The sequence below is a fragment of the Perognathus longimembris genome, chromosome 7, assembly GCF_023159225.1.
Source record: "Perognathus longimembris pacificus isolate PPM17 chromosome 7, ASM2315922v1, whole genome shotgun sequence".
NCBI lineage: Eukaryota > Metazoa > Chordata > Mammalia > Rodentia > Heteromyidae > Perognathus > Perognathus longimembris.
In genome coordinates this window covers 29,668,148-29,692,844 of record NC_063167.1, presented here as the reverse complement: position 1 = coordinate 29,692,844, position 24,697 = coordinate 29,668,148, and the positions used below count along the sequence as shown (strand labels likewise).

Genomic DNA, 24,697 nt, shown 5'->3' with positions numbered 1-24,697 from the left:
AAACTACTCAGAAAAACCAAGTAGTGGAGCTGTGGCTCAAGTGGTAGCCTTGAGCACAAAGAGGCCCTCCCAGGACTGGCTAGAAAAAAAAAAAAAAGGTCATACTTTCTGACCCAAACAACCCCATTTCTGGGAATCTGTCCTGAGGATACTCTGTAAGTGACTGATACAAAGACTATGTAGTAACACAAAATATTTATGATGTAATGAAAACAGATTCTGGAAGAATTGACCAAAGTTGGCCAAAGCTAATAGTTGTGTTAGAATCATGAACTTATTACAGATTCCTTTTCTCTTTCTCTAGATATTGAAATATCTATTTACCCTACTCCTCCACTGAAGATTTTTATTTAGGAATCAGACAGAAATAGCACACTCAAATGGAATAACTCTCTCTTCCCCAGTGTCTTAGACCCAAGTTTCTGCAACTTCCAGTGGTTCACAATTATTAAGCACTTACTACTGTCTACTGAAAGAAGCAGACTTGCAACACTCTAGATAACTTATTTCATCATCAATGCAATAATATGTGTATAAAGTGAGTGTTATCAAGACCACAAAGAAGTAGTTCTCTGCCAGGAGGCAGGTATGAATCAATGAATGCTTCAAAGAGGGAGTGATTGATTCAATTCAGTTTTCCAAGATTATCTGCCAAGATAAAAGCGCCACAGAGGCAGAAATGCTAGGAACTGGATGGAGTGCTTAGGAAATTACACGTGGCTCTGAGGCTGGAAGGAAGATTGGGTGGGCGTGAGACATGGGAAAGGAAATTGCAGGGCCCTGTGCTTTCCAGCGGACCTAGTTCTTTGGAGCTGTCACCCATTTGCATTTTAGAAAGAAGACTCTTGCCCCTGTGGAAATATGGAGTGGAGGTCAGGAAGAGTGAAGTCTTCGGGTTTGGGATGTGTTGGGTAGAAAGTATGGCTCCAGTGGGACCAACAGCCGCTCTTTCTCAGCATCCTGCCTTCACGCTTGGCCCGCGCGAGGCGGCTCGGGAATCTCCCTTCCTTCCCCACCCCGAGGGCCCCGGAGGGTGGGCGGGAGGCAGGCGGGGGAGGCGAGGCCCCGGGTGGCCCGGCCTGGGTGGTCTCCAGCCCCGCCCCCTGCGGCGCCGTTACCTAGCAGCGGATCCGGCTGCGCGGCTCCGGGTAATTAGCAGCTGGCTCAGCCAATGGGAGGGCGTCTCCCCAGCTCCCTTTTTCTGGGGCTCCAACCACCACCCGGGCACTGTGGTCGCCACCCAGAGCTGCGAGGTGTGTCTCTGCAACTCCAGTTCTGCCTACTTTGGTCGCTGCTGTCCACGGAGCACGGGGTAGAGCTAACCTTGGCGCCGCGCCCCGGGCCGCTTGCCCGACACTTCGCCCTCTCGAACCACTGCTGCGAATCAGCGCTGCGAAGATTCACCTAAGACTCCGTGGCTCGCAGCCCCGGTGAATCCCGTGCGGGGCGCGTGCGCAGGGAGACCGGGCTAGCCTATGGGAGCGCTCAGATAACGCACATCGGGGGCGTCTGCGGCCCCCATCCCCGCCGGCATGGCTCGGCCACCGTCCCTGGAAGAAGTGCCCCGATGCTGCCGTACACCCCCAGTTCGATCCGTTGCACCTCAGGTGAGCAGAGAAGCCGGAATACGTGGGACCAGATCTGACACTTGGGCGTCTACAGCGCGTGTTGTCATGTGTCCCTGGGTGTATGAAGACAAGTGAGAGCTAGCATGGGTGTGTAAGTTGTGTCTGTGTTTCCCTGTTATCTGGACAGTGAGAAGGAGTGTGTCTGTGGGTTCACCTCTGTGGCCACATGACAACATGTGTGTGTGTGTGTGGGGGGGGAGAGAGAGAGAGAGAGAGAGAGAGAGAGAGAGAGAGAGAGAGAGAAAACAGAACCAAGGGAAAGGAGTTCAGTCTTCCCAGTTTGGGCTTATATGTGAAGGTGTTTACTGTCCTGCATCCAGAAGTCAAGGGACTAGGGCTTGGCAGAGGGTGTACATAGGGATAGAAGGGAAGAATTTCATGCAGTGTTGTAGTGACACCTGGCTGACCCTTCTTTTTCCATCCCAGATCCTAGCTGGGAGCCTGAAGGCTCCCCTCTGGCTTCGTGCTTACTTCCAGGGCCTGCTCTTCTCTCTGGGCTGCAGGATCCAGAGACACTGTGGCAAAGTGCTCTTCCTGGGACTGTTGGCCTTTGGGGCCCTGGCACTGGGTCTCCGTGTGGCTGTTATTGAGACTGACCTGGAAGAACTCTGGGTAGAAGGTGAGTTATACACACTGAACACAGCTGCTTGAATATTTTGAGCCCAAAATAAGGAGCTAGCCACTGAGCCCGTAGCAAGCAATCTTAGCCAAGTAACTAGATGGGGCATCTACTGACCACAGTCTGTGCACTTGGGCTCTCATACCAATAAATGTACACCTACAGATGGTAGCAACTGTGAATAGAACATTGAATACTTATCCGTGATTCTGTGCATTTGTTTAGCTTTTATTCCCAACCGTGTGTGTGTGTGAGAGTGAGTGTGTGTGTGTGTGTGTGAGTCATGGAGCTTGAACTCAGAACCTGGGCACTGTCCTAGAGTTTGTTTGTGCAAGGCAAACACTGTACCACTTGAGCCACAGCTCTACTTTGGCTTTTTTTTTTTTTTTGGGGTGCTTAATTGGAGATAAGTGTCTCATAGACTTTCCTGCTCAGACTGCCTTTGAACCACAGTCTTCAGATCTCAGCTTGCTGCGTAAGCTAGGATTATAGGCATGAACCATAGGCAACCAGCCCTGTGTGTATTTTTTATTGTATCAACAAGGTTTACAAAGGCAACTAAAACAAGACCCATCTTTAAAGTAGCATGGAAAGTAAAATATGTACTATAAAGTACAGTGTAATACAGAGAAGAATATGATTATGTTGTGTAAGAAAATACAAGAAGGGCTGGGGATATGGCCTAGTGGCAAGAGTGCCTGCCTCGTATACATGAGGCCCTGGGTTCGATTCCCCAGCACCACATATACAGAAAACGGCCAGAAGTGGCGCTGTGGCTTAAGTGGCAGAGTGCTAGCTTTGAGCAAAAAGAAGCCAGGGACAGTGCTCAGGCCCTGAGTCCAAGCCCCAGGACTGGCCCAAAAAAAAAAAAAAAAAAAAAGAAAGAAAGAAAAAAGAAAATACAAGAAGGGCTAGGAATATGGCCTAGTGGCAAGAGCGCTTGCCTCGTATACATGAGGCCCTGGGTTCGATTCCTCAGCACCACATATACAGAAAATGGCCAGAAGTGGCGCTGTGGCTCAAGTTGGCAGAGTGTTAGCCTTGAGCAAAAAAGAAGCCAGGGACAGTGCTCAGGCCCTGAGTCCACGGCCTAGGACTGGCCAAAAAATAAAAAAAAAAAGAAAGAAAATACAAGAAGAGTCATTGTTTTGTGTGTGTGTGACAGTCCTGCAGCTTGAACTCAGGATCTAGGCACTGACCCTGAGCTCTTTTGCTCAAGGCTAGTGCTCTACCAGTTAGGCCACACTGCCACATCTGGCTTTTTGTGGTTAGATGGAGATGAAACTTTCACAGGCCTTCCTGCCCAGGCTGGCTTCAAACCACGATCCTCAGATCTAAACCTCCTGAGTAGCTAGGATTACAGATACGAGCCACCAGTGCCTAGCTAAGGAAAAATCACTTCTCACTAGGAAAATGAGAAAAAGTTAGGACTCAAAGTCCCAGCTCTCAAGCAGGAAGTTCACTTAAGCCCAGGAATTCAAAGCTAGCCTTGGCCACACAGGAAAAAAACAAGATATAAAGGAAGATGGGAGGGAAGGAATGAAAGTAAAGAAGGAAGGAAGAAGTAGAAAAGTTGGGACTGGGAGGCTGAGAAAATTGAATAAATCATCGGAGCCAGGATCATGCTCCTGGGCCTCAGGCAGCCATCAAGTAAAGACACTCTAGACCACCTCACCTACCCCCCACCACCACACTCCCTCCCTCCCCCCCCCTCCCACCACAGATTGCCAAATTCAGAACAAATCCTCACTTCCTAATGGGAAGCACTAGGTAAAATTTTCTTCCTAATAATTTCACCATAACCACTTTCCTGAGGCTCAGTTTCATTTGGTAGTTACTTAACAGAATCAAAACTCTGTTTTGTTCTTCCCCAAGAAATTCACATTTGTGGGTTCGCCCTCCCCACCACTTCCCTCAATCTTGGCCCATATTCAAAGGCAAGACCCAGGTTGGAGTCTCACACCCTTGAGTTATTTCAAATGCTGGTAAGTTCCAGGATCTAGCACAGATGTTTCTGGGAGCCTGCCTGCCTGTTAGGCATCCACACCCCATCCCCACCCTACCCCCAGCCTTCTGCAGACTCTCAAACATTCATACTCCAGGCCAGCCCTAGGGTCCACAGCAGATGTTCCTCCCTGCCTGACACACATGTGCATACATGCACACATGCATACCCACACCCACACCACTGCTGCCTGGGTGGTCCCAAATGACTTTTAAATTTCTTACCACCACTGAGGTAGTCTCCATTCCTCCCTTCTCTTCCTCTTCTCCATTCCCCAGATCTTCCCCAGCCAAACACTGCTTGAACCTCTGTTTCCTCATTCTTGCCACAGGCCTCCAGTGCAGGAAGGACTAGTCATCAACAACTTTTTGCTGCTTAGAGGAGGGTGTAGGATTCCTGGGCTTTTTTTTTTACTTTATTTCAGAATATTGCTCTGTCCTGCATTGGTTGAGGGTGACTTAAAGGCAGTGGTTAGTTAATTAGTTTGTTTGAGAAGGGTTTTGATATGCAGCCCAGGCTGGTCTTGAACTCATGATCCGCCTATGTACTGGTATTACAGGCATGTATCCGTACACAAGCAGTGGAGCCGTTTCTATACTTAAGGTTTATCATTCAATGTCCTAAGCATCAAGAAGCTGGCCAAGTTGAAGAATGAATGTCAGAAAGTAGAAGAAGAGCTGGGTGCAGATGGCTTAGGCCTATAATCCTAGCTACTCAGGAGGCTGAGATTTGAGGATCACAGTTCGAAGCCAGCCCCAGCAGAAAAGTTCCTGAGAGACTGTTGTCTCCAATTAACCACTCAAAAACCAGAAATGGTGCTGTGGCTCAAAGTGGTAGAGCACTAGACTTGAACACAAAGAGGCTCTGAGACAGTGCCCAGGCCCTGAGTTCAAGCCCCACAACTGAAAAAAAAAAGAAAAGGAAGAAAGAAAGTTGAGGAAGAAGCAGGATATTGGCTATCAAAGTTCTCAGCCAGAGTTTAAGGGCCTCTCCAGCTTTGCCATGGTGGGACTTGGAATGTGATTTGTTTACTTTTCCTGATCCACTTCCCTGAGCCCCGGCCCCTGTGTGAGAGATCAAACCCAGTGGCTCATTATGCTATCAGGCACTCCAGTGCTGAGCTCTACTCTCAATACTGGTCAGCTTTAGAGCTAAACGGCTCAGAAGTAGAATAAAAATCTCTCATTTAGTCCAGTGAGTATTGACTAGATCTGTGATGGAAACAGTCTGGAATTGGGGTATTCCTAAAAATAAGGAATATACAGCCATTCTATTTAGAAGGCAGGGAATCCAGGCTCTGGTAGCTCATGCCTGTTAAGATAGCTACTCAAGAGGATGAGATCTGAGGACCAAAGTTTGAAGCCAGCCCAGGCAAGAAAGTCCATGAGACTCTTATCTCCAATTAACTACCAGAAAACCAGAAGTGGTGCTATGGCTCAAACTTGCAGAGCACTAGCCTTGAGCGAAAAAGCTCAGGGACAGTGCCTAGACCCTGAGTTCAAGCCCCATGACTGATGAAGAAAGAAAGAAAGGTAGATAGTAACTCATTGCTACTTTAATGCATGGTTATAGAATTGGCTATAAGGTAGATTCTTTTCCCATGTTGGTTAATCAGTTATATTTTCCCTTTTAGTCTCTCTCTTTCTCTCTCTCTCTCATGCAGTACTGAGGGTTGAACTTGATTTATATTTATTAGACAAACATGTATTTTCCCTTTTGTAAAGGTTAAAAAATTAACAAATGTGTTTTGTTTCGGTTTTACCAGTCCTAGTACTTGAACTCAGGGCCTGGGCATTGTCCCTGAGCCTCTTTGTGCTCAAGGCTAAAGTTCTACCACTTGAGCCACAGTGCCATTTCTGGCTTTTTCTGAATGAAAAGATAAGTGTCTCACAGACTTTCCTGTTTGGGCTGACTTTGAACCATGATCCTCAAATCTCAGCCTCCTAAGTAGCTAGGATTATAGGCGTGAGCCATCAGCTCCTGGCAAATGTGTTGGTTTTGATGTTCCTCTTTCCTTGTTCTTTTTCTCCCTGTTCTCTCAGTACTGGTGTGTGCACACACACACACACACACACACACACACACAAACAATTTTTGCCCCCATATCCAACCGACCTGATTCATGCCTAAATTCTACGCACATAAGAACCTAGGCTGGGGATATGGCCTAGTGGCTAGAGTGCTTGCCTCGTATACATGAGGCCCTAGGTTCGATTCCCCAGCACCACATATACAGAAAATGGCCAGAAGTGGTGCTGTGGCTCAAGTGGCAGAGTGCTAGCCTTGAGCAAGAAGATGCCAGGGACAGTGTTCAGGCCCTGAGTCCAAGCCCCAGGACTGGCCAAAAAAAAAAAAAAAAAAAAGAACCGAGCAACTGATACTTTTCCACTTTCTTGGCAGAGCTCCGGATTCTGAGAAGAGGGGCAAGAGCTTAGGCATGCGCCTGGGCATGGCAAGGCTGGCCGGGAGCAGGCAGTGCCTCCTCTCAGCAGCACTGCTTGTCCTGGGAGCCCTCAAGGCTAGGATTCCACCTACCGCCAGAATTTTGATCCCCCCCCCCCCCCATGGACCCTTATCCCCAGCTTTCTCTCTTTACTCTGGCAGTGGGCAGCCGGGTAAGCCAGGAGCTGCATTACACCAAGGAGAAACTGGGGGAGGAGGCCGCATACACCTCCCAGATGTTGATTCAGACTGCTCGCCAGGAGGGAGAGAATATCCTCACGCCTGAAGCGCTTGGCCTCCACCTCCAGGCAGCCCTCACTGCCAGTAAAGTGCAAGTGTCACTCTATGGAAAGTGAGTCTGGCTGAGACCCTGCTCAGCTGAGGGTGACGCCTGCTGTGGGAGTTCTGGAGTAGCCATCTCCTCTTCTGCTCAGATCATCTGTACCTCTTTTCAGGTCCTGGGATCTGAACAAAATCTGCTACAAATCTGGAGTTCCCCTTATTGAAAATGGGATGATTGAGAGGGTGAGTAGCTCGAGCTGTCTGGGAGCCGAGGTAGGGGGAACTAGCAAGGGGCAGGACCTCACCCCAGAGACTCCTCGGGGTGGGGCTGTGACTGAGAGGAGGATTATCGAGGTGTCCCTGTGTCCTTGACAGATGATTGAGAAGCTATTTCCATGTGTGATCCTCACCCCACTTGACTGCTTCTGGGAGGGAGCCAAACTCCAAGGAGGCTCTGCCTACTTGCCGTGAGTGCTGCCATAGCTGCTCTTGGGTCCCCACTTCATCTCCTGCCAGGGACTTCCACACAGAAAGGATGGTGGGAGCGAAGAAGATAATGAAAACTATGTTGACTAATGAACAGTCTAACAAAGTGGGGCGGGGTGGGGGAGTATGTGCTGAATCTTACCTCCCAGGCCAGAGTCAAAGTCTGAGCTGATCAAGGTTGTCACATCTCCCTTCTTACCCCTGAAGGAAAGGAAGACCTGTCTCATTTAGACAAAACAGAATGTATAGATCTCAGCAAAGGAAAAAAGGTCCCCCAAAAGAGACCCGCCTGAGAGGAATTAGCTAGATTTCAGCTAAACTATTGCCTAAGCCAGAAAGATAACCTATCTGGTAATATGCTAGAAGCAAGTGTAGAGTAATGTTAAGGGTGAACATGATAAAAATTCATTACCAAGGATGCACAGCTTGGTTCACACTCAGCGGGATTTTTCTGGGTATTTCCGTGTATTAAGATCGTTTGTCCTGACCTCTGTCTCAGTCCCTGGTACCCATCCACAGCTCACTACTGCAACCTGGTGGGCTGGTACGGCATGGCAACTCTGAGGAGCTGAACCTTGTATACCAGGAGAGGGTGGTGCAGCATTTCTTCCAGAGCAGCTGTTTGAATGATACATATTGAATCATTGGCCCCCACTAACCATGGGCCTTCCCCCAGGGGCCGGCCTGACATCCAGTGGACCAATTTGGATCCTGAACAGCTGCTAGAGGAGCTAGGCCCCTTTGCCTCCCTTGAGGGCTTCCGGGAACTACTAGACAAGGCACAAGTGGGCCAGGCCTATGTGGGACGGCCCTGTCTGGACCCCACGGATGCCCACTGCCCACCTAGTGCCCCCAACCATCTCAGCAGACAGGTGAGTTCCAGCCAGACCTGTTTCTCTTCTCCCTTTCCTCCTTACTTGTTCCTCTGTTCTGAGAGCACACTCACTGCTCTGACCATCATTTCCTGGCTATGGCCACCCTGTGAATGTTCTAAGTCATCCCCCATTCATTTCTCCTAAGGAACTGTCAAGTGACAGATGGATCTCTTTTTCCTTTTCTATCCTAAAGCTAGACTTTATCAAAATAGACTATTCAGGGAAACAAAATAGCTTACCGTGAGTCAGGCAATGGTGGCACATGCTTGTAATCATAGCTATTTAGGTGGCTGAAAATTGAGGATCCTGTCTGAGCCAGCCCAGACAGGAAAGTCCATGAGACCCTCATCTCCAATAAACTACTCAGAAAAGGCCGGAAGTGACGCTGTGCCTCACATGGTAGAGCACTAGCTTTAAGCACAAAAAGGCTCAGGGACAGGGCCCAGGCCCTGAGTTCAAGCCCCCCAAGACTGGCACATGCGCATACACACACAGAGGTACCATGAATACATTAATATCACACCTAGTATCTCACATACCTACATGACTTTGGGTTAGGTACATTGTCCTGTCCCCACTATAGTTACACTAGCTTCTCCCAGGCCCTGCTCCCTCCGTAGCTTTCTGTCTGCAGCATACTCCCTGTTTATTCTACAGAGCAAGTCAGAGGCTCAGAACAGCCATCTATACTTAAGGCCTACTGATGTCTGTGGCAGGCCTGGTTTCTATAGGCACAAGCCCATGGACACCTGTTTTCCACAGCCAGAGTCTTGAGTACAAAACCCCTCTCCTAGAGGAGATTATGTCCTTATGTGCTAAGCAGGCACCTGGCACTTGGAGGGCTGGGCACATGTCTCCAGGTAGCACTACTGTGGATTTGAATCCCAGTTCTGTCAAATGTTTTCTGACTGACTTTCTGTTCATCTCTCATGATTCTCTGATAGAAAGCCAATGTGAAAACCTGACTACTGCTTTCAGCCCTCGCAAAGCTATTGGATGAGATTCAGAGCAGATAAATACATCCAAGTAGGTTGCCCTTAGGATGCTAGGGCAGACAGCTCCATTCAGCTCGGCGCTCCCTTCTAGATGTGGCTTTCAAAGCTCTCTGGCATCATCTGGATGTGCACTGAGTATGTTCCTCCAGGGTTCGTACGCTGGAAGCTTGGATGTAATGTGACGATATTAAGAGGCAGTAGAGGATCCAGGTAGGATAGCGCCACCTACTAATTCCAGCTACTAAGATAGAGGTAGGCAAATTGTTGAGTTGGAGGTCATCCTGGGCTAAGTTATTGAGACCCTATCTGTAAAACAAAAATAAATAAAAGCAAAAGTTTAGGGCCATGACTCAAGTGGTAAAGTTCTTGACCAACATGTGTAAGACTTTGGGTTCAGCCCCTAGTACTGGAAAAAACAAAGGTGGTGGAGTTTCAGGAAGTGGTTAGGTCATTGGGGCTCTGCCCTTGGAAGGAATTACTGTAGTTCTATGGGACCTCTGTCAGTTGTAAGCCTGACCCCTGAATACAAGTAAGCTTGATCCTTGAATCTCTAGATGTCTTTCTTGCCATGCTACCCCTCTCCCACCTTCTCTTTTTCTCTCCCTCTCCCTCTCCCTGTTTCTCTCTTTTGCTCTTGCACACACTTCTGCCATGTGTGATGTAATGAAAGGCCCTTGCCCGAGTCCAACAGACACCTGCCTGATGCTCTCCTAGCTCTATACCCGTGACCTGAATAAACTTGTTTCTATCACAGATTTAAAAAACAAAACAAAACAAAAAAACCCTCTCCTGTCTGCCTCCAGGCTCCCGATGTGGCCCAGGAGCTGAGTGGGGGCTGTCATGGCTTCTCCCACAAATTTATGCACTGGCAGGAAGAGTTGCTGTTGGGAGGCATGGCCAGAGACCTTCAAGGACGGCTGCTGAGGTAGGGCCTCCCCTGAGAGTTGGCAAGGGGATGCCACAGGTGGGAATCCACACCCTAATGCAGGTCTCTGCAAACCCTCCCTGGGGGGCTGGGCCAGCTCTGACTCTTTGTCACCCTGTCACTCACCTCCCCATACCTCCCCCAGGGCAGAGGCCCTGCAGAGCACCTTCCTGCTGATGAGTCCCCGCCAGCTGTACGAGCACTTCCGTGGTGACTATCAGACGCACGACATTGGCTGGAGTGAGGAGCAGGCCAGCACTGTGCTGCAGGCCTGGCAGCGGCGCTTTGTACAGGTCAGTCAGTGTGGACGAAGACAAGGAAGAGTGCCCAAGGCCACCCTCTCTGCCCACCCCCCTCAAATCCACCCTGTCTTCGCAGCTGGCCCAGGAAGCCCTTCCTGAGAATGCTTCCCAACAGATCCACGCCTTCTCCTCCACCACCCTGGATGACATCCTGCACACGTTCTCTGAAGTCAGTGCTGCTCGTGTGGCAGGAGGCTATCTGCTCATGGTGGGTCCTGCACCTGGCATCTTGTCCTGTCTGTGCCCTTTACCCACCCTGAGAGCCCCAGTCTAACACTGTGCCCTTCCCTGCCCACAGCTGGCCTATGCCTGTGTGACCATGCTACGGTGGGACTGTGCCCAGTCCCAGGGTGCGGTGGGCCTGGCTGGGGTGTTGGTGGTGGCCCTGGCAGTGGCTTCCGGCCTCGGGCTCTGTGCCCTGCTCGGCATCACCTTCAATGCTGCCACTACTCAGGTAAAGCAGGACTTCCAGGCAGACTTTGGGGACTATCATCAGACCGCACAGCTCCTCCAGGCTGACACCGCTCTACCTCTGCAGGTGCTACCCTTCTTAGCTCTGGGCATTGGAGTGGATGACGTATTCCTGCTGGCACATGCATTCACAGAGGCTCCACCTGGCACCCCTCTCCAGGTAAAGAGGCCCCGTTCCAGCCCAGTTCATCTGAGGTAGTTTAGCCTCGTGGTTAAAACCACCTTGGAAGCCAGGTGCTAGTGGCCCACATCTGTTATCCTAGCTACTCAGGAGGCTGAGATCAGAGGATTGAAGTTGGAAGCCAACCCAGAAAGAAAATCCTTAAGACTCCTATCTTCAATTAACCACCAAAAGGCCAGAAGTGGAGCTATGGCTCAAGTAGTAGAGCACCAGCCTTGAGTGAAAAAGCTAAGGAACCATGGCCAGGCTCTGAATTCAAACCCTAGTACTGGCACAAAAAAAAAACAACCAAAACTTGTTTTAAGTGAACTTGGGCTCCTTGGTTCCCTAACCTCTTTATATCTCAGTCTCCTCATCTATTAATGATAAGGATAGTGCTTGTTCCCTAAGGGTTGCTGTGCAGTTCAGTGAGTTAAGCTAAGTGCTTAGCACAGCCCCTGACCTCACAGTACTCATTTATAGCTGCTGTGGTATTGTTGTCCCACCTCTCCCTTCCCTAAGTTCCTGAGGCTTCCCTTTTGCTCTGCCTTGAAGACCCACCATCCTCCTCCCCAGTGACCCAGCGGCTTGTCCCTGCTCTGTCCTGGCAGGAGCGCCTGGGCGAGTGCCTGCAGCGCACAGGCACCAGTGTTACACTCACGTCTATCAACAACATGGTTGCCTTCTTCATGGCTGCCCTGGTTCCCATCCCTGCCCTGCGCGCCTTCTCCCTGCAGGTGAGGCCTCAAGAACAGACAGGTGGGCTGGGGTGGGCATGGAGCGAGGGGAATACTTCATCCAGCCTTTGTGCCACGCCCCCCATCTCCTTCCCAGGCAGCCATAGTGGTTGGCTGTAGCTTTGTGGCCGTGATGCTTGTCTTCCCAGCGGTCCTCAGCCTAGACCTGCGCCGACGCCACTGCCAGCGCCTGGATGTGCTCTGCTGCTTCTCTAGGTACTATTCCCACATCACCCCTTTCCTCCCTCAACCCCACCATGGCATGTCCCCCCGCCAGCAGATCCATGCACACACCTGCCATCCGCTGTCTCTGCCTCTTCCAGCCCCTGCTCTGCTCGTATGATTCAGATTCTACCCCAGGAGCTGGGCGAGAGGACAGTCTCTGTGGGCATCACCCACCTGACGACCACGGTGCAAGCATTCACACACTGTGAAGCCAGCAGCCAGCATGTGGTCACCATTCTGCCTCCTCAAGCCCACCTGGTACCGGCACCTTCTGACCCACTGAGCTCTGAGCTTTTCAGCCCTGGAGGGTCTACACGGGATCTTCTGGGCCAAGAGGAGAGAACAAGGCCTAGGGCAGCCTGCAAGTCCCTGCCCTGTGCCCGCTGGAATCTTGCCCATTTTGCCCGCTATCAGTTTGCTCCCTTGCTTCTCCAGTCACAAGCCAAGGTAAGTGTAGCGAAACAGAAGCTCGGTACCCATGGGCCCCAAGAAGGGCAGTGGGCCTAGCCTACCACTCAAAGGCCGGAGGGCATCCTTGTGCCTCTGGCTCAGTGGCCATTTCTCACAGGCTATGGTGCTGGTGTTCTTTGGAGCTCTTCTGGGCCTGAGCCTCTACGGAGCCACCTTGGTGCAGGACGGGCTGTCCCTGACAGATGTTGTACCTCGAGGCACCAAGGAACACGCCTTCCTGAGTGCTCAGCTCAGGTACTTCTCCCTGTATGAGGTAGCCCTGGTGACCCAGGGTGGCTTTGACTACGCCCACTCCCAACGTGCCCTCTTTGATCTGCACCAGCGCTTCAGTTCCCTCAAGGCTGTGCTGCCCCCTCCTGCCACCCAGGCGCCCCGTACCTGGCTGCACTACTACCGCGACTGGCTGCAGGGTGAGAGGCCAGGAGGTGGGCAGAGAGGGGAGGGTGGCAGCTGCAGGGAGGAGCCTTGCAGAGCCATGGGCCAACTGTGGCCTACTCTGTGTTCCCCCAGGAATCCAGGCTGCATTTGACCAGGACTGGGCTTCTGGGCGCATTACCCATCATTCCTACCGAAACGGCTCAGAGGATGGGGCACTGGCCTACAAGCTGCTCATACAGACCGGAAATGCCCAGGAGCCCCTGGATTTTAGCCAGGTTTGGAGAGGATTAGCACATTCAGAGGGTGAAGGCGACTCTAGACCTCGGGGTCCAGACCTTCAGCCGTCTTTGCCTCTGCAGCTGACCACAAGAAAGCTGGTAGATGAGGAGGGACTGATTCCACCAGAGTTCTTCTACGTGGGGCTAACAGTGTGGGTGAGCAGTGACCCCCTGGGTCTGGCAGCCTCCCAAGCCAACTTCTACCCCCCACCTCCAGAATGGCTCCACGACAAATATGACACCACTGGGGAGAATCTGCGCAGTGAGTCCTGGGGGTGGAGCTCCACCTAGAACCTTAGCCCCAGCCCCCACAGACCACTATTCCTGTGCTCACTGTCTGCCTCCCTCTGCCCACTCTCTCCTGCCCTTCACAGTCCCAGCTGCCCAGCCCCTGGAGTTTGCCCAGTTCCCCTTCCTGCTGCATGGCCTCCAGAAGACTGCGGACTTTGTGGAGGCCATTGAGGGGGCCCGGGCAGCTTGTGCAGAGGCAGGCCGGGCAGGGGTGCACGCCTACCCCAGTGGCTCCCCCTTCCTCTTCTGGGAGCAGTATCTGGGCCTGCGACGCTGCTTCCTGCTGGCCATCTGCATCCTGCTGGTGTGTACCTTCCTGGTCTGTGCCCTGCTGCTACTCAACCCATGGATGGCTGGCCTCATAGTGAGTACTTGCAGGGGTGAAGTTTCAGAGACCCAGTGTGCCCCCTTCAACCCTACCCTAACCAGTCCAGCACCCCTACTGACAGGAGCCCTAGGTGAACCCTGCCCTCCTCAGGTGCTGGTCCTGGCGATGATGACCGTGGAGCTCTTTGGAATCATGGGTTTCCTGGGTATCAAGTTGAGCGCCATCCCCGTGGTGATCCTCGTGGCCTCTGTAGGCATTGGCGTCGAGTTCACAGTCCACGTGGCTCTGGTAAGCGCAGGCCTCAGGGGAGGGACAGGGCAGCTGAGTTCTCAACAAATGTGGCTCAAGCACTTCTGCGCCCTAGGGATTACTTAACAGTTGGGAATATGTTGACGATGTTGATATGTTGGGAATATGTAACTCAGTAGTAATGTGCTTGCCTAGCCATAGACAAGGCCCTGATTGGATTCTCAGCACTGGGGGAAAAATATAGGAATTCTAGGTGGTAGAGATAGACAATAAATAAGCCAACAAGCAGTCAGCCATTTCAGTAGAGAAAAGATACAGAGGCCTGTCTGTCTACAGTGAGTTAGTGAGAAAATTAAAGGTTGGAAAATAGGACCCGGTGATTCTTTTTTCCTTACTTTTTCCTTTCTTTTTTCTTTTTATTATTATTATTTTGCCAGTCCTGGGGCTTGAACTCAGGGCCAGAGCACTGTCCCTGGCTTCTTTTTGCTCAAGGCTAGCACTCCATCACTTGAGCCACAGCTCCACTTCTGGTTTTGTGATGCTGAGGAATCAAACCCAGGGCTTCTTGTAGTGAGGCAAGCACTCTACCACAAGGCCACATTCCCAGCCCTTCTTTTTTTCTTTTTTGCTGTTCCTGGGCCTTGAACTCAGGGTCTATATGCTGTCCCTGAGCTTTTGTGCTCTGGGATAGCATTTTACCACTTGAGCCATAGCTCTACTTCCAGCTCTTTGTGGTTAAATGGAGATAAGAGTCTCATGGATGGGCTGGGGATATGGCCTAGTGGCAAGAGTGCTTGTCTCATATACATGAGGCCCTAGGTTCAATTCCCCAGCACCACATATGCAGAAAATGGCCAGAAGTGGCGCTGTGGCTCAAGTGGCAGAGTACTAGCCTTGAGCAAAAAGAAGCCAGGGACAGTACTCAGGCCCTGAGTCCAAGCCCCAGAACTGGCCAAAAAAAAAGAGTCTCATGGACTTTCCTTCCCAGGCCAGCTCCAAACAGCAGTCCTCAGATCTCAGCCTCCTGAGTAGCTAGGATTACAGGCACCTGGCTTCAAGTCTTTTATTCTTCATGGCAGTGCTAGAGGTCAAACCCAGGGCCTCATACATACTTACTAAAGTACTCTACCATTGAGCTACATTCTCATCTCCAGGAACAATCTTCCTCTTGGACAATCTTCCTGTGAAAGAGATCAAGAAAAGAGATAGTAGCAGCATGGCAGTGTGTGTATGGAGGAAGAATGCTACTACAATTGAGAATATAGAATGAGGAGGGCACAGACCTCTCCCAAACAACACGTTCTCTGGCAGGTGAAGGGGCACACAGACCAGCTGCAGTCACCAACATAAACGTGGCTAGGCCCAACCAACATCTCTTCATCTCCAACATCCAACTCTATAATAGCAGAACAAGATATATTCCTTGAAGCCAGATACCTGTGGCTCACACCTATAATCCCACCTACTTAGGAGGCTGAGATCTGAGAATCATGGTTCAAAGCCAGCCAGGACAAGAAAGTCTGTGAGACTTTTATCTCCAATTAACCACCAGAAAACAGGAAGTGGTGCTGTGGCTCAAAGTGATAAAGCGCTAGCCTTGAGCTGAAGAACTCAGGGACAGGGGCTGGGAATATGGCCTAGTGGCAAGAGTGCTTGCCTTGTATATATGAAGACCTGGGTTTGATTCCCCAGCACCACATATATAGAAAACAGCCAGAAGTGGCGCTGTGGCTCAAGTGGCAGAGTGCTAGCCTTGAGCAAAGAGAAGCTAGGGACAGTGCCCAGGCCCAGAGTTCAATACCCATGACTGACAACCCCCCCACCGCAAAAAAATAGATATACTCCTTGAATAAAATAAGCAGAAGAAGCCAGGAACCTATAATCCTAGCTACTCAGGATGCTGAGATCGTAGTACTGCTGTTCAAAGCCAGCCCCACCAAGAAAATCCATGAAACTTATCTTCAAGTAACCAGCAAATAGCTGAAGTTGAGCAGAAGCTCAAGAGCTGGAACACTAGCCTTGATTAAAAAAAAAAAAAAAAAAAAAAAAAGCCTCAAGGAACAGTGCCCTTGTCCTGAGTTCAAGCTCCAGAACCAGCACACACGCACAAAAGTTGGGGTATGGGCCCAGTGATAGAGTATTTGCCTGGCAGGACAAGGCCTTGGGTTTGATCATAGCATGCAAAAATCAGAACAAAACAAAATCAAAACAAAAACAGATTAGGGCTGGGAGTATGGCCTAGTGGTAAAGTGCTCGCCTCATATACATGAAGCCCTGGGTTGGATTCCTCAGCACCACATATATAAAAAAAAGCCAAGGGGCTGGGCTGGGGATATGGCCTAGTGGCGAAAGAGCTTGCCTCGTATACATGAGGCCCTGGGTTCGATTCCCCAGCACCACATATACAGAAAACGGCCAGAAGTGGCGCTGTGGCTCAAGTGGCAGAGTGCTAGCCTTGAGCAAAAAGGAAGCCAGGGACAGTGCTCAGGCCCTGAGTCCAAGGCCCAGGACTGGCAAAAAAAAAAAAAAAAAAAAAAGCCAAGGGGCTGGGGATATAGCCTAGTGGCAAGAGTGCCTGCCTCGGATACACGAGGCCCTAGGTTCTATTCCCCAGCACCACATATACAGAAAACGTCCAGAAGGGGCGCTGTGGCTCAAGTGGCTCAAGTGGCGGAGTGCTAGCCTTGAGCGGGAAGAAGCCAGGGACAGTGCTCAGGCCCTGAGTCCAAGGCCCAGGACTGGCCAAAAAAAAAAAAAAAAAAAAAGCCAGAAGTGGTGCTGTGGCTCAAGTAGTAGAGTACTAGCTTTGAGCAAAGAAAGAAGCCAGGGACAGTGCTAAGACCCTGAGTTCAAGCCCCAGGACTGGCACAAAACAAACAAAAACATTAAAAATTCTCTGAAATGCCAGCTGAGAAGTGACTAATACCTTGATGTCCATCTTTCTACACCAGGAGTTTGTACTTTTTCTTTCTGTAATGGAGCAGGTGGTAACTATTTCAGCTTAGCAAGCCATACAGTCTCTGTTAAAAAATTCTGCCATATGCCATAAAAGCAACCATAGATGATAATACCAGCAGTAGGTTATAGTTTTCCTAGTCTCTTCTGGACATCTTTCTATGTCACCAGATAGCACTATCATGTCACCTAAGTGGATATCCTCCAGACAATTCCAGGAACTTGATTCACTTGGGCTTCCATGGGCCAAGCATGGCTGCCCTGGCAGAACATGGCTGAGCTGGCCATGATTGTCAGGGAAGGAGCGCTCAGGCCACTGTCTTCCTCCAGGGCTTCCTGACCATGCAGGGCAGCCGGAACCTTCGGGCTACCCGAGCCCTGGAGCACACATTTGCCCCTGTGACTGATGGAGCCGTCTCCACTTTGCTGGGCCTGCTCATGCTTGCTGGCTCCAACTTTGACTTCATTGTAAGGTATGAAGGGGTTGGAGGAGGCAGTGGACCTGCCCCGCTGGCCTCGGGGCCTGCCCAGCCTGACACCCCACAACCTCCCAGGTACTTCTTCCTGGTGCTAACCGCCCTCACACTCTTGGGCCTCCTCCATGGACTCATGCTGCTGCCTGTGCTGCTTTCCATTCTGGGGCCCCCACCAGAGGTAACCACACCTCCTTTTGTTCCTTTGGCTCCCATGGACTGGGTGGGGACAAGCCAGAGATAGGGCAGAGCCATTAGTAAACGCCCTCAATAGCCAACAGGCAGGACTTGGCATATAAGGTCCTTTCCCAAGATATCATACATCTGCCCCTCAGCCTTCTGTGGAACCTACTTTAGCCTTTCAGGACTCAGCAAGATGTAGGGTTTGCCCAGGCATTGACATCTTGTTGCATTCTCTCTCCTACCCTGCTAGAGACCAACCAAGATCTCAGCTTACCAATATTCATGGCAATAACCATGGGGGAGGTGCTGAAAGATAGTGCAGCTCTAGTAGCCCCTAGCCTCACTGGGACCTCTGTCTTCCCCCAGGTGGTCCAGATATACAAGGAGAGCCCAAGGGTCCTGGGCCCTGCAACTCCACGGGGAGGCAGACTTGGGTGGGGGGCATCCCCCACCCTCCGCCAGAACTTTGCCAGAGTGACTACCTCCATGACCGTGGCTCTCCACCCACCCCCTCTACCTGGTGCCTACATCCACCCAGCCTCTGACGAGCCCACATGGTCCCCAGCTGCCAGTGGCTCTAGCAACTCCAGTTCTAGAGGATCATAGCCAACCACTGAGTGAAGAAACAGCCAACGCAAGGAGACTGTGCTTGGACCACATGAAGTCACTGGAAAGCAATGGTGGAGCAGAGAATGCAGGATGGACCCGTGGAGGGCCTGCTGCAGCTCTTTGCATCCATCCTCTCCCCTGTCTTAGACATCAGACCATGCTGATGGCAGACAACCACCCCCAGATTGAGAGCATCCTGGCACGGGGGGGGGGGGGGGAGGGGACCCTGAGTGCCCATGTCGGTCCAGGTGGGGATGGAAGGGGGCACTTCAGGCTGCAGGGCCGCCCTGTTGCCCTCCTGTCTCACATTGTCACCTAGCCAGCAGAGGGGCTTTGTGGCACACCGTCCTGGCCTGTCACCGCTTGGTGACTGGGGAGGCCCTCTATATCCCCGACCACCTCTTATAAATTATTTATATGAAGATGTTTATTTTTGTAGTATATATAGATGTTTGCTCTGCTGAAAGTTTTATTTTTTAAAAGAAATATATTCTATACGAACGTATCTTGAATGACTGATGCTTTTCCTTCGGAATTGGGAGTGTGAAAAACAGGATTAAGTATAGGAAGTGGCCAAGTGTGTCCAGCGCCTAGAGTTCTGGGGGCTTGTGTTGTGGGTGGGAAGTACCTCAGAGTCTGAGGTTTTGTTGTATCCTTGGTACTAGGGTCTACAGTAAGGGCTTAGTATACAGAATGGAACCATTTTTTGTGTGTGTGTGTGTCCATGTTGGCCCATCTCCCAACTTCTGGCTTCATGAGCATGTGGCACAGACAGAAGAGCAAAGGCAGGGAGAAGAGGAAAGGGAAGACAGGAGAGTGACCGTGTGAAGCAGAGATGGAGAAAACAGAGCCTACTGCGCGAGAGTTTGTGGACAGAGGGAAAGGAGCCACAACCCAGAGCATCGTCCAAGGCGGAGCCTCTACACCAGCAGTCAGCCTGACAACTGGGAGGCATCTTTGGCCAGCTAGCCAGGTGGAGAAACTCAAGAAATGCAGATGTTAGCTACTGGTAAGGGCACTGAATTAGTTGTTTGTGTATGAAAGTCAATTAGCCCTGTCTCTCTTCCAGAGAACTTGAAGAGCCTGGCCATATCCCTGGGCTAGAGTACCAAGCACAGCCAGTGGGGTGGGGGAGGTCTTTTCTTGCTCTTCCTGAGTTATCTCTGCACTGATACATATATACACTCTGGGTGCTAACCACCCACTGATCCTGTCCAAGAATATTGCCTTCTCCCACCTCACAACCACACTCAGAGGCCAGAAAATCCTGTTCTGACCAAATGTTACACAAATACACCCATCAGTTGAATCAACACTAAAATGCCTAAAAAGAAAATAGCGGAAGGTGGGGAACAGAATTAAGCAGGCCCAGTGTCAGTGGCTCACGCCTGTAATCCTAGCTACTCAGGAGGCTGAGATCTGAGGATCAAAGTTCAGAGCCACCCTGGGCAGAAAAATCTGTGAGACTCATTTCCAGTTAACCATCCGAAAGTCAGAAGTGGAGTTATGGGTGGGGGGGCAGGAGGGGGAATGAGGGAGAAGATAACAAACAGTACAAGAAATGTATCCAATGCCTAACATATGAAACTGGAACCTCTCTGTACATCAGTTTGACAATAAAAATTTTAAAAATAAATAAAAAAGAAGTGGAGTTATGGGTCAAATGGTAAAGAGCTAGCCTTGAGCACAAAAGCTCAGAGACAGCAACTAGGTCCTGAGTTCAAGCTCTAGGACTGCCCTCTCCCCCCCCCAAAAAAAGAGATTGAGATAACTAGGTAGCTGGCTTAGAAACTAGTTTCAGTAGGGTCCAGTACATGCAAGGAATGGAAGCTGCAGTTGGGTCTAGTTGTGTTTGGATCATGGTGGAGGGGCTATGGGATGAAACATAGGCTCACCAGGCTAGAATGGTGTTTAAAATGCCAGCTGAGTAATCAGGACAAATTAGCAAGCCTCAGAGTTCTAGCATTTTCATCTGTGAAATTGGAAAATTGGAGCCCATCTGGTAGCAAATCTTCTAACATACCTTTTTTTGTTCTTGCTGCTGCTGGTGGTGGTCCTAGGGCCTTGAGGGGGGGGAGGGGCTGTCCCCGACCTTTTGTGCTCAAGGACAGCACTCTATCACTTTGAGCCACAACTCCAGAGCATTTACCTAGCATGTGCAAAATCTCTGGGTTCAATCCCAGCTCAACAGTGCAAAAAAAAAAAGCCCTGTAAATACTCGCAATTCACTGTGGCAGTTTGTTTAGATTTAGTTATGCTGAAAGTTTTGCTGAAGGGATTCCAGTGGAAAGCTGGACAACCGCCAACCCCTGGAGCAGTTGGTCTTGGAGCACTGACCTCATCCAGTCACAGGAACAAGTCTCAGTTCTGCAAGCCAGGCCACCTATCTTGTGTGGCTCTACCCTTCAGCTTCAACACCTGTTTTAGTGTCTGCCACCTTAGGATTTGGGGCCCCTACAGAACCCTAACAATTGGGAATAACAATTTTCTCAGCTCAGTGAGGGACCCCTGGGAGGGCACCAGGCACCTGCGGCCTCTCTGGATCCTCAGAAATAAAAGGGGGGAGGGGATGGAAGTGAAGGCTCTGACTCTCAGAGCCTAGGGTTCTACGTCCTGGGCAGCCCAGCAGGGTCCCAGCCCCTGTTACCGCGAACCTGCCCAGACCCGTCTAATTTGCATACCCATGGTGCATCACGATTTCGCGACTTCATGGTACTTGAATTACACCCCACTCCCGAGTGTGTTTCTCCCACTGCCAGCCATACCACCTGATTGAAGTTTATCTGGTTACAAGCTACAGCTTTGTAGTGCATGCAGCTCAGGCACTTAAGAACCATAAGTGAATTAAGTGTTAGTTCTCTTGGGGAGGTTGGGAGTCGGCAACCGCAAGCATACTCTGGTTTCTCTTCAGATCGTATAAATCTTTCGCCTTTTACTAAAGATTTCCGTGGAGAGGAACAACTCGGAGTCTTAAAGAATTTTTTGAGGCCTCAGCTTTCTGAGGCTACACTTGCTTGTTGCAAAAAGAAGCTGTATTTGTGTATCTTGCTCAAGGCGGCAATGGCAAGTTTTACAGGTGTTTCTGGAGGTAAGGCCGACCTATCGCCGCCTTTAAGCGCCCTAGGCGTGAAGTCAAAGGTTCCTCTTTCTTATTCTGGCAAAGACCCTGAGGCACTAGTTTGCGGGTCCCGGATGCTTCTTCCTTCTTCTCCTGAACCAGGTAAGTCGGCGATTGCTTCTACCCCTTTCTATCGCATGAGGAAACTGCCAAGTAGCACAGAGTTCACTGGCAATACTAACCTGGTCACACTCTGTGAACTGCAACAGGAGTATAGTAAGTTCTGTGGAAAGAAGGTGAAAGAGAAGCTAAGTGGCTTTCTGCCCGGCCTGCGAGGGATGATTGATCTGCCTGGTTCCCAAGATGACAGCAGGCTCTGCTCCCTCATCGAGAATCCTCCCTTTCTTAGTGGTTCTTTTAATCCTATCACAGTGACCATGCTCTCTGGCCCGCTGACAGAACAGTATCATCTGATGCATATTCAACCTCCCAAGAAGAATAAGCGTAAGCACAAACAGAGCCATACCCAGGATCCTGTCCCCCCAGAAACGCCATGTGATTCAGATCACAAGAAGAAGAAGAAGAAAGAAGACCAGGATCCTGTCCCCCCAGAAATGCCATCTCATTCAGTTCACAAGAAGAAGAAAAAAGACCAGGATCCTGCCCCCCCATCTCATTTAGATCACAAGAAGAAGAAAGAAGAGGATCCTGAACAGAAGAAGAAGAAGAAGAAAGAGAAGACAAAGAAGAAAGAGAAGACGAAGAAGAACCGGGCTGGAAATATGGCCTAGTGGCAAGAGTGCTTGCCTCCCATACATGAAGCCCTGGGTTCCATTCCCCAGCACCACATATATAGAAAATGGCCAGAAGTGGTGATGTGGCTCAAGTGGTAGAGTGCTAGCCTTGAGCAAAAAGAAGCCAGGGACAGTGCTCAGGCCCTGAGACAAAGGCCCAGGACTGGCAAAAAAAAAAAAAAAAGGGCTGGGAATATGGCCTAGTGGCAAGAGTGCTTGCCTCCTACACATGAAGCTCTTGGTTCGATTCCCCAGCACCACATATATGGAAAACGACCAGAAGGGGCGCTGTGGCTCAGGTGGCAGAGTGCTAGCCTTGAGCGGGAAGAAGCCAGGGATGGTGCTCAGGCGCTGAGTCCAAGGCCCAGGACTGGCCAAAAAAAAAGAAAAAAGAAAGAAAAAGGCCAGAAGTGGTGCTGTGGCTCAAGTGGTAGAGTGCTATCCTTGAGCAAAAAGAAGCTAAGGACAGTGCTCAGGCCCTGAGTCCAAGCCCTAGGACTGGCAAAAAAAAAACAAACAAACAACTGACACAGTCCAGACCCGGGTATGGGCAGCTCCCGTACCCAGGCCAGCAGCAGTAGCAGCCTCCACTAACAGAACCACTGGACAGAACCACTTTTCCTGCTGTACTGAACCTGCTGACATAAGCTGTCTCCCAGACTCTGGGACACTGCCTTGGGGACACCTAGCACCTGGGACCCAGGCCAGCTCCTGCTGTGCTTGATCAAGGTCAAAATCAATACATACTAGAAGGCATTGTTGGTGGGGGTTATTTTGCCTGAGCACTGTCCCTGGCTTCTTTTTGCTCAAGGCTAGCACTTTGCCACTTGAGCCACAGCACCACTTCTGCCCATTTTCTATATATGTGGTGCTGGGGAATTGAACCCAGGGCTTCATGTATATGAGGCAGGCACTCTACCACTAGGCCATATCCCCAGCTCCCAAGGCAATGGTTTTGAAAGGCTGAGCCAGTTGGCTTTTTATGGATATTTTCCCTCTTCCAGGAAGCTGTTTCTTTCCTCTTTTTGTGCTATTTGTCTGATTTCAGGACTTGTTAGGGACTTTGTGTGAAAAAAAATTTTTTTGGTATTTATCAAACTGGCTGAAGTGTGGCTAAAGTGCCTTTCTATGTGAGTCAGGTTTAAGACAGTATCTCATTAGCAGGCAGTGAAACAACAAAGTGAAACTGGAGACATGGTTCTAAAGCAAGGCAGAGCTTGATACTACTTTTCTAAGTAGACACATAACACACTCACTGCCCATGTTGAGGGCCAGACACCTGATGATTTTCAAGGTCCACCTAAAGAGCTGATCCAATGAAGCTTGAACTGTGTTCTAGGTAAACTATGTGTTGAAGCAGAATAGCCAATTGAAAAAGCACCAACTTACCAGTGTTTATCAACAGGATTGGTTCTTAGGTCAAAAGCCTAAAATTGGATTGATCCTCTGGCAACCGAAGATAAAATGCTCTTGTCTTTGTAAAGAACATCTGACCTGCCTTATTCCTTAGTTCAGAGAGTAAAAATATTTGAAGTTATGAAAGTATTTCTAAACTTCTAAGACAGCATCAAAAGCAGCAGCCTGAGGTAGAAGTGAAAATGTAAAGTAGATCCCTTTATTTTTTGGAGCAGGCCAAGTAGCAGAAAACATATGCAGGGAAACATGAAGTAATCTGACTTTAAATTTTATTTATTATTATTATTATTTTTTTTTTTTTGGCCAGTCCTGGGCCTTGGACTCAGGGCCTGAGCACTGTCCCTGGCTTCCTTTTGCTCAAGGCTGTAGCACTCTGCCACTTGAGCCACAGCGCCACTTCTGGCCGTTTTCTGTATATGTGGTGCTGGGGAATCAAACCCAGGGCCTCATGTATACGAGGCAAGCTCTCTTTCCACTAGGCCATATCCCCAGCCCCTGACTTTAAATTTTATACGGGACTATTAATATCTGTTGCTATATGCTATGGCTCTTCCCAGATACCTGGACAGATAACCACTTGCTCAGCTTCTTTTAATTCCAGACTTCAGAGTATGAGTTTATACTTAAGCTCCATGGGATACAAAGAGTTCTGGCGGTTTCCTGAGATTTAGTTTCTGAGGATGCCTATTTAAAGTAGAGGTACAACCTTTGCTTTTGACAAACAGAAGACTGCTGCCATATCCGGTCACCCTTGACTGTACCCAAAGGAGCCTTACTTTCTGGATACAAAATTAAGGAACAACTCAAACAAGTTGAAAGTTAGTTCTCTATGCTTTGACAAGTTTTCATGGTTACAAAACATTCAGGAATTTCTTTTTTTTTCTTTTTCTTTTTTTGCCAGTCCTGTGGCTTGGACTCAGAGCCTGAGCACTGTCCCTGGCTTCTTTTTGCTCAAGGCTAGCACTCTGCCACTTGGGCCACAGCGCCACTTCTGGCCGTTTTCTATATATGTGGTGCTGAGGAATCGAACCGAGGGCTTTATGTATGGGAGGCAAGCACTCG

The 24,697-nt window shown here is 50.0% G+C and overlaps 2 protein-coding genes and 1 non-coding gene across 3 annotated transcripts; all 3 read left to right on the top strand.

The window, feature by feature from the left end:
• Positions 1 to 1,238: 1,238 nt before the first annotated feature.
• Positions 1,239 to 18,569, top strand: Ptch2 (patched 2). The gene is made up of 22 exons (XM_048351156.1): positions 1,239 to 1,607; positions 2,055 to 2,247; positions 6,857 to 7,046; positions 7,150 to 7,219; positions 7,352 to 7,443; positions 8,139 to 8,334; positions 10,136 to 10,257; positions 10,403 to 10,550; positions 10,636 to 10,767; positions 10,858 to 11,013; positions 11,098 to 11,190; positions 11,802 to 11,927; positions 12,025 to 12,143; positions 12,251 to 12,599; positions 12,721 to 13,033; positions 13,134 to 13,276; positions 13,361 to 13,541; positions 13,654 to 13,934; positions 14,049 to 14,186; positions 17,433 to 17,575; positions 17,657 to 17,756; positions 18,125 to 18,569. Exons 1-22 carry the CDS (start codon positions 1,533 to 1,535, stop codon positions 18,362 to 18,364), a joined length of 3,600 nt encoding a protein of 1,199 aa, XP_048207113.1. The 5' UTR covers positions 1,239 to 1,532; the 3' UTR covers positions 18,365 to 18,569.
• A 2,689-nt stretch (positions 18,570 to 21,258) lies between these two features.
• LOC125355854 lies at positions 21,259 to 21,373 on the top strand. Its single transcript, XR_007211775.1, has one exon. It is a non-coding gene; the product is annotated as a U5 spliceosomal RNA (small nuclear RNA).
• A 54-nt stretch (positions 21,374 to 21,427) lies between these two features.
• Positions 21,428 to 22,969, top strand: LOC125355668 (mediator of RNA polymerase II transcription subunit 19-like). Its single transcript, XM_048352112.1, has 4 exons — positions 21,428 to 21,455; positions 21,588 to 22,027; positions 22,145 to 22,187; positions 22,746 to 22,969. Exons 1-4 carry the CDS (start codon positions 21,428 to 21,430, stop codon positions 22,811 to 22,813), a joined length of 579 nt encoding a protein of 192 aa, XP_048208069.1. The 3' UTR covers positions 22,814 to 22,969.
• Positions 22,970 to 24,697: the final 1,728 nt, after the last annotated feature.

Excerpts from the sequence above, each read along its gene's own strand:
- Ptch2 (XM_048351156.1), top strand. The coding sequence starts at position 1,533 with ATGGCTCGGCCACCGTCCCTGGAAGAAGTGCCCCGATGCTGCCGTACA. Across the intron at positions 10,768-10,857 it reads CAGGAGGCTATCTGCTCATG|CTGGCCTATGCCTGTGTGAC; the intron begins GTGGGTCCTGCA and ends CCCTGCCCACAG. Across the intron at positions 13,277-13,360 it reads AGCCCCTGGATTTTAGCCAG|CTGACCACAAGAAAGCTGGT; the intron begins GTTTGGAGAGGA and ends TTGCCTCTGCAG.
- LOC125355668 (XM_048352112.1), top strand. The coding sequence starts at position 21,428 with ATGGCAAGTTTTACAGGTGTTTCTGGAG. Across the intron at positions 21,456-21,587 it reads TTTTACAGGTGTTTCTGGAG|GTAAGTCGGCGATTGCTTCT; the intron begins GTAAGGCCGACC and ends CTCCTGAACCAG. Across the intron at positions 22,188-22,745 it reads AAAGAAGAAAGAGAAGACGA|GACACAGTCCAGACCCGGGT; the intron begins AGAAGAACCGGG and ends AAACAAACAACT.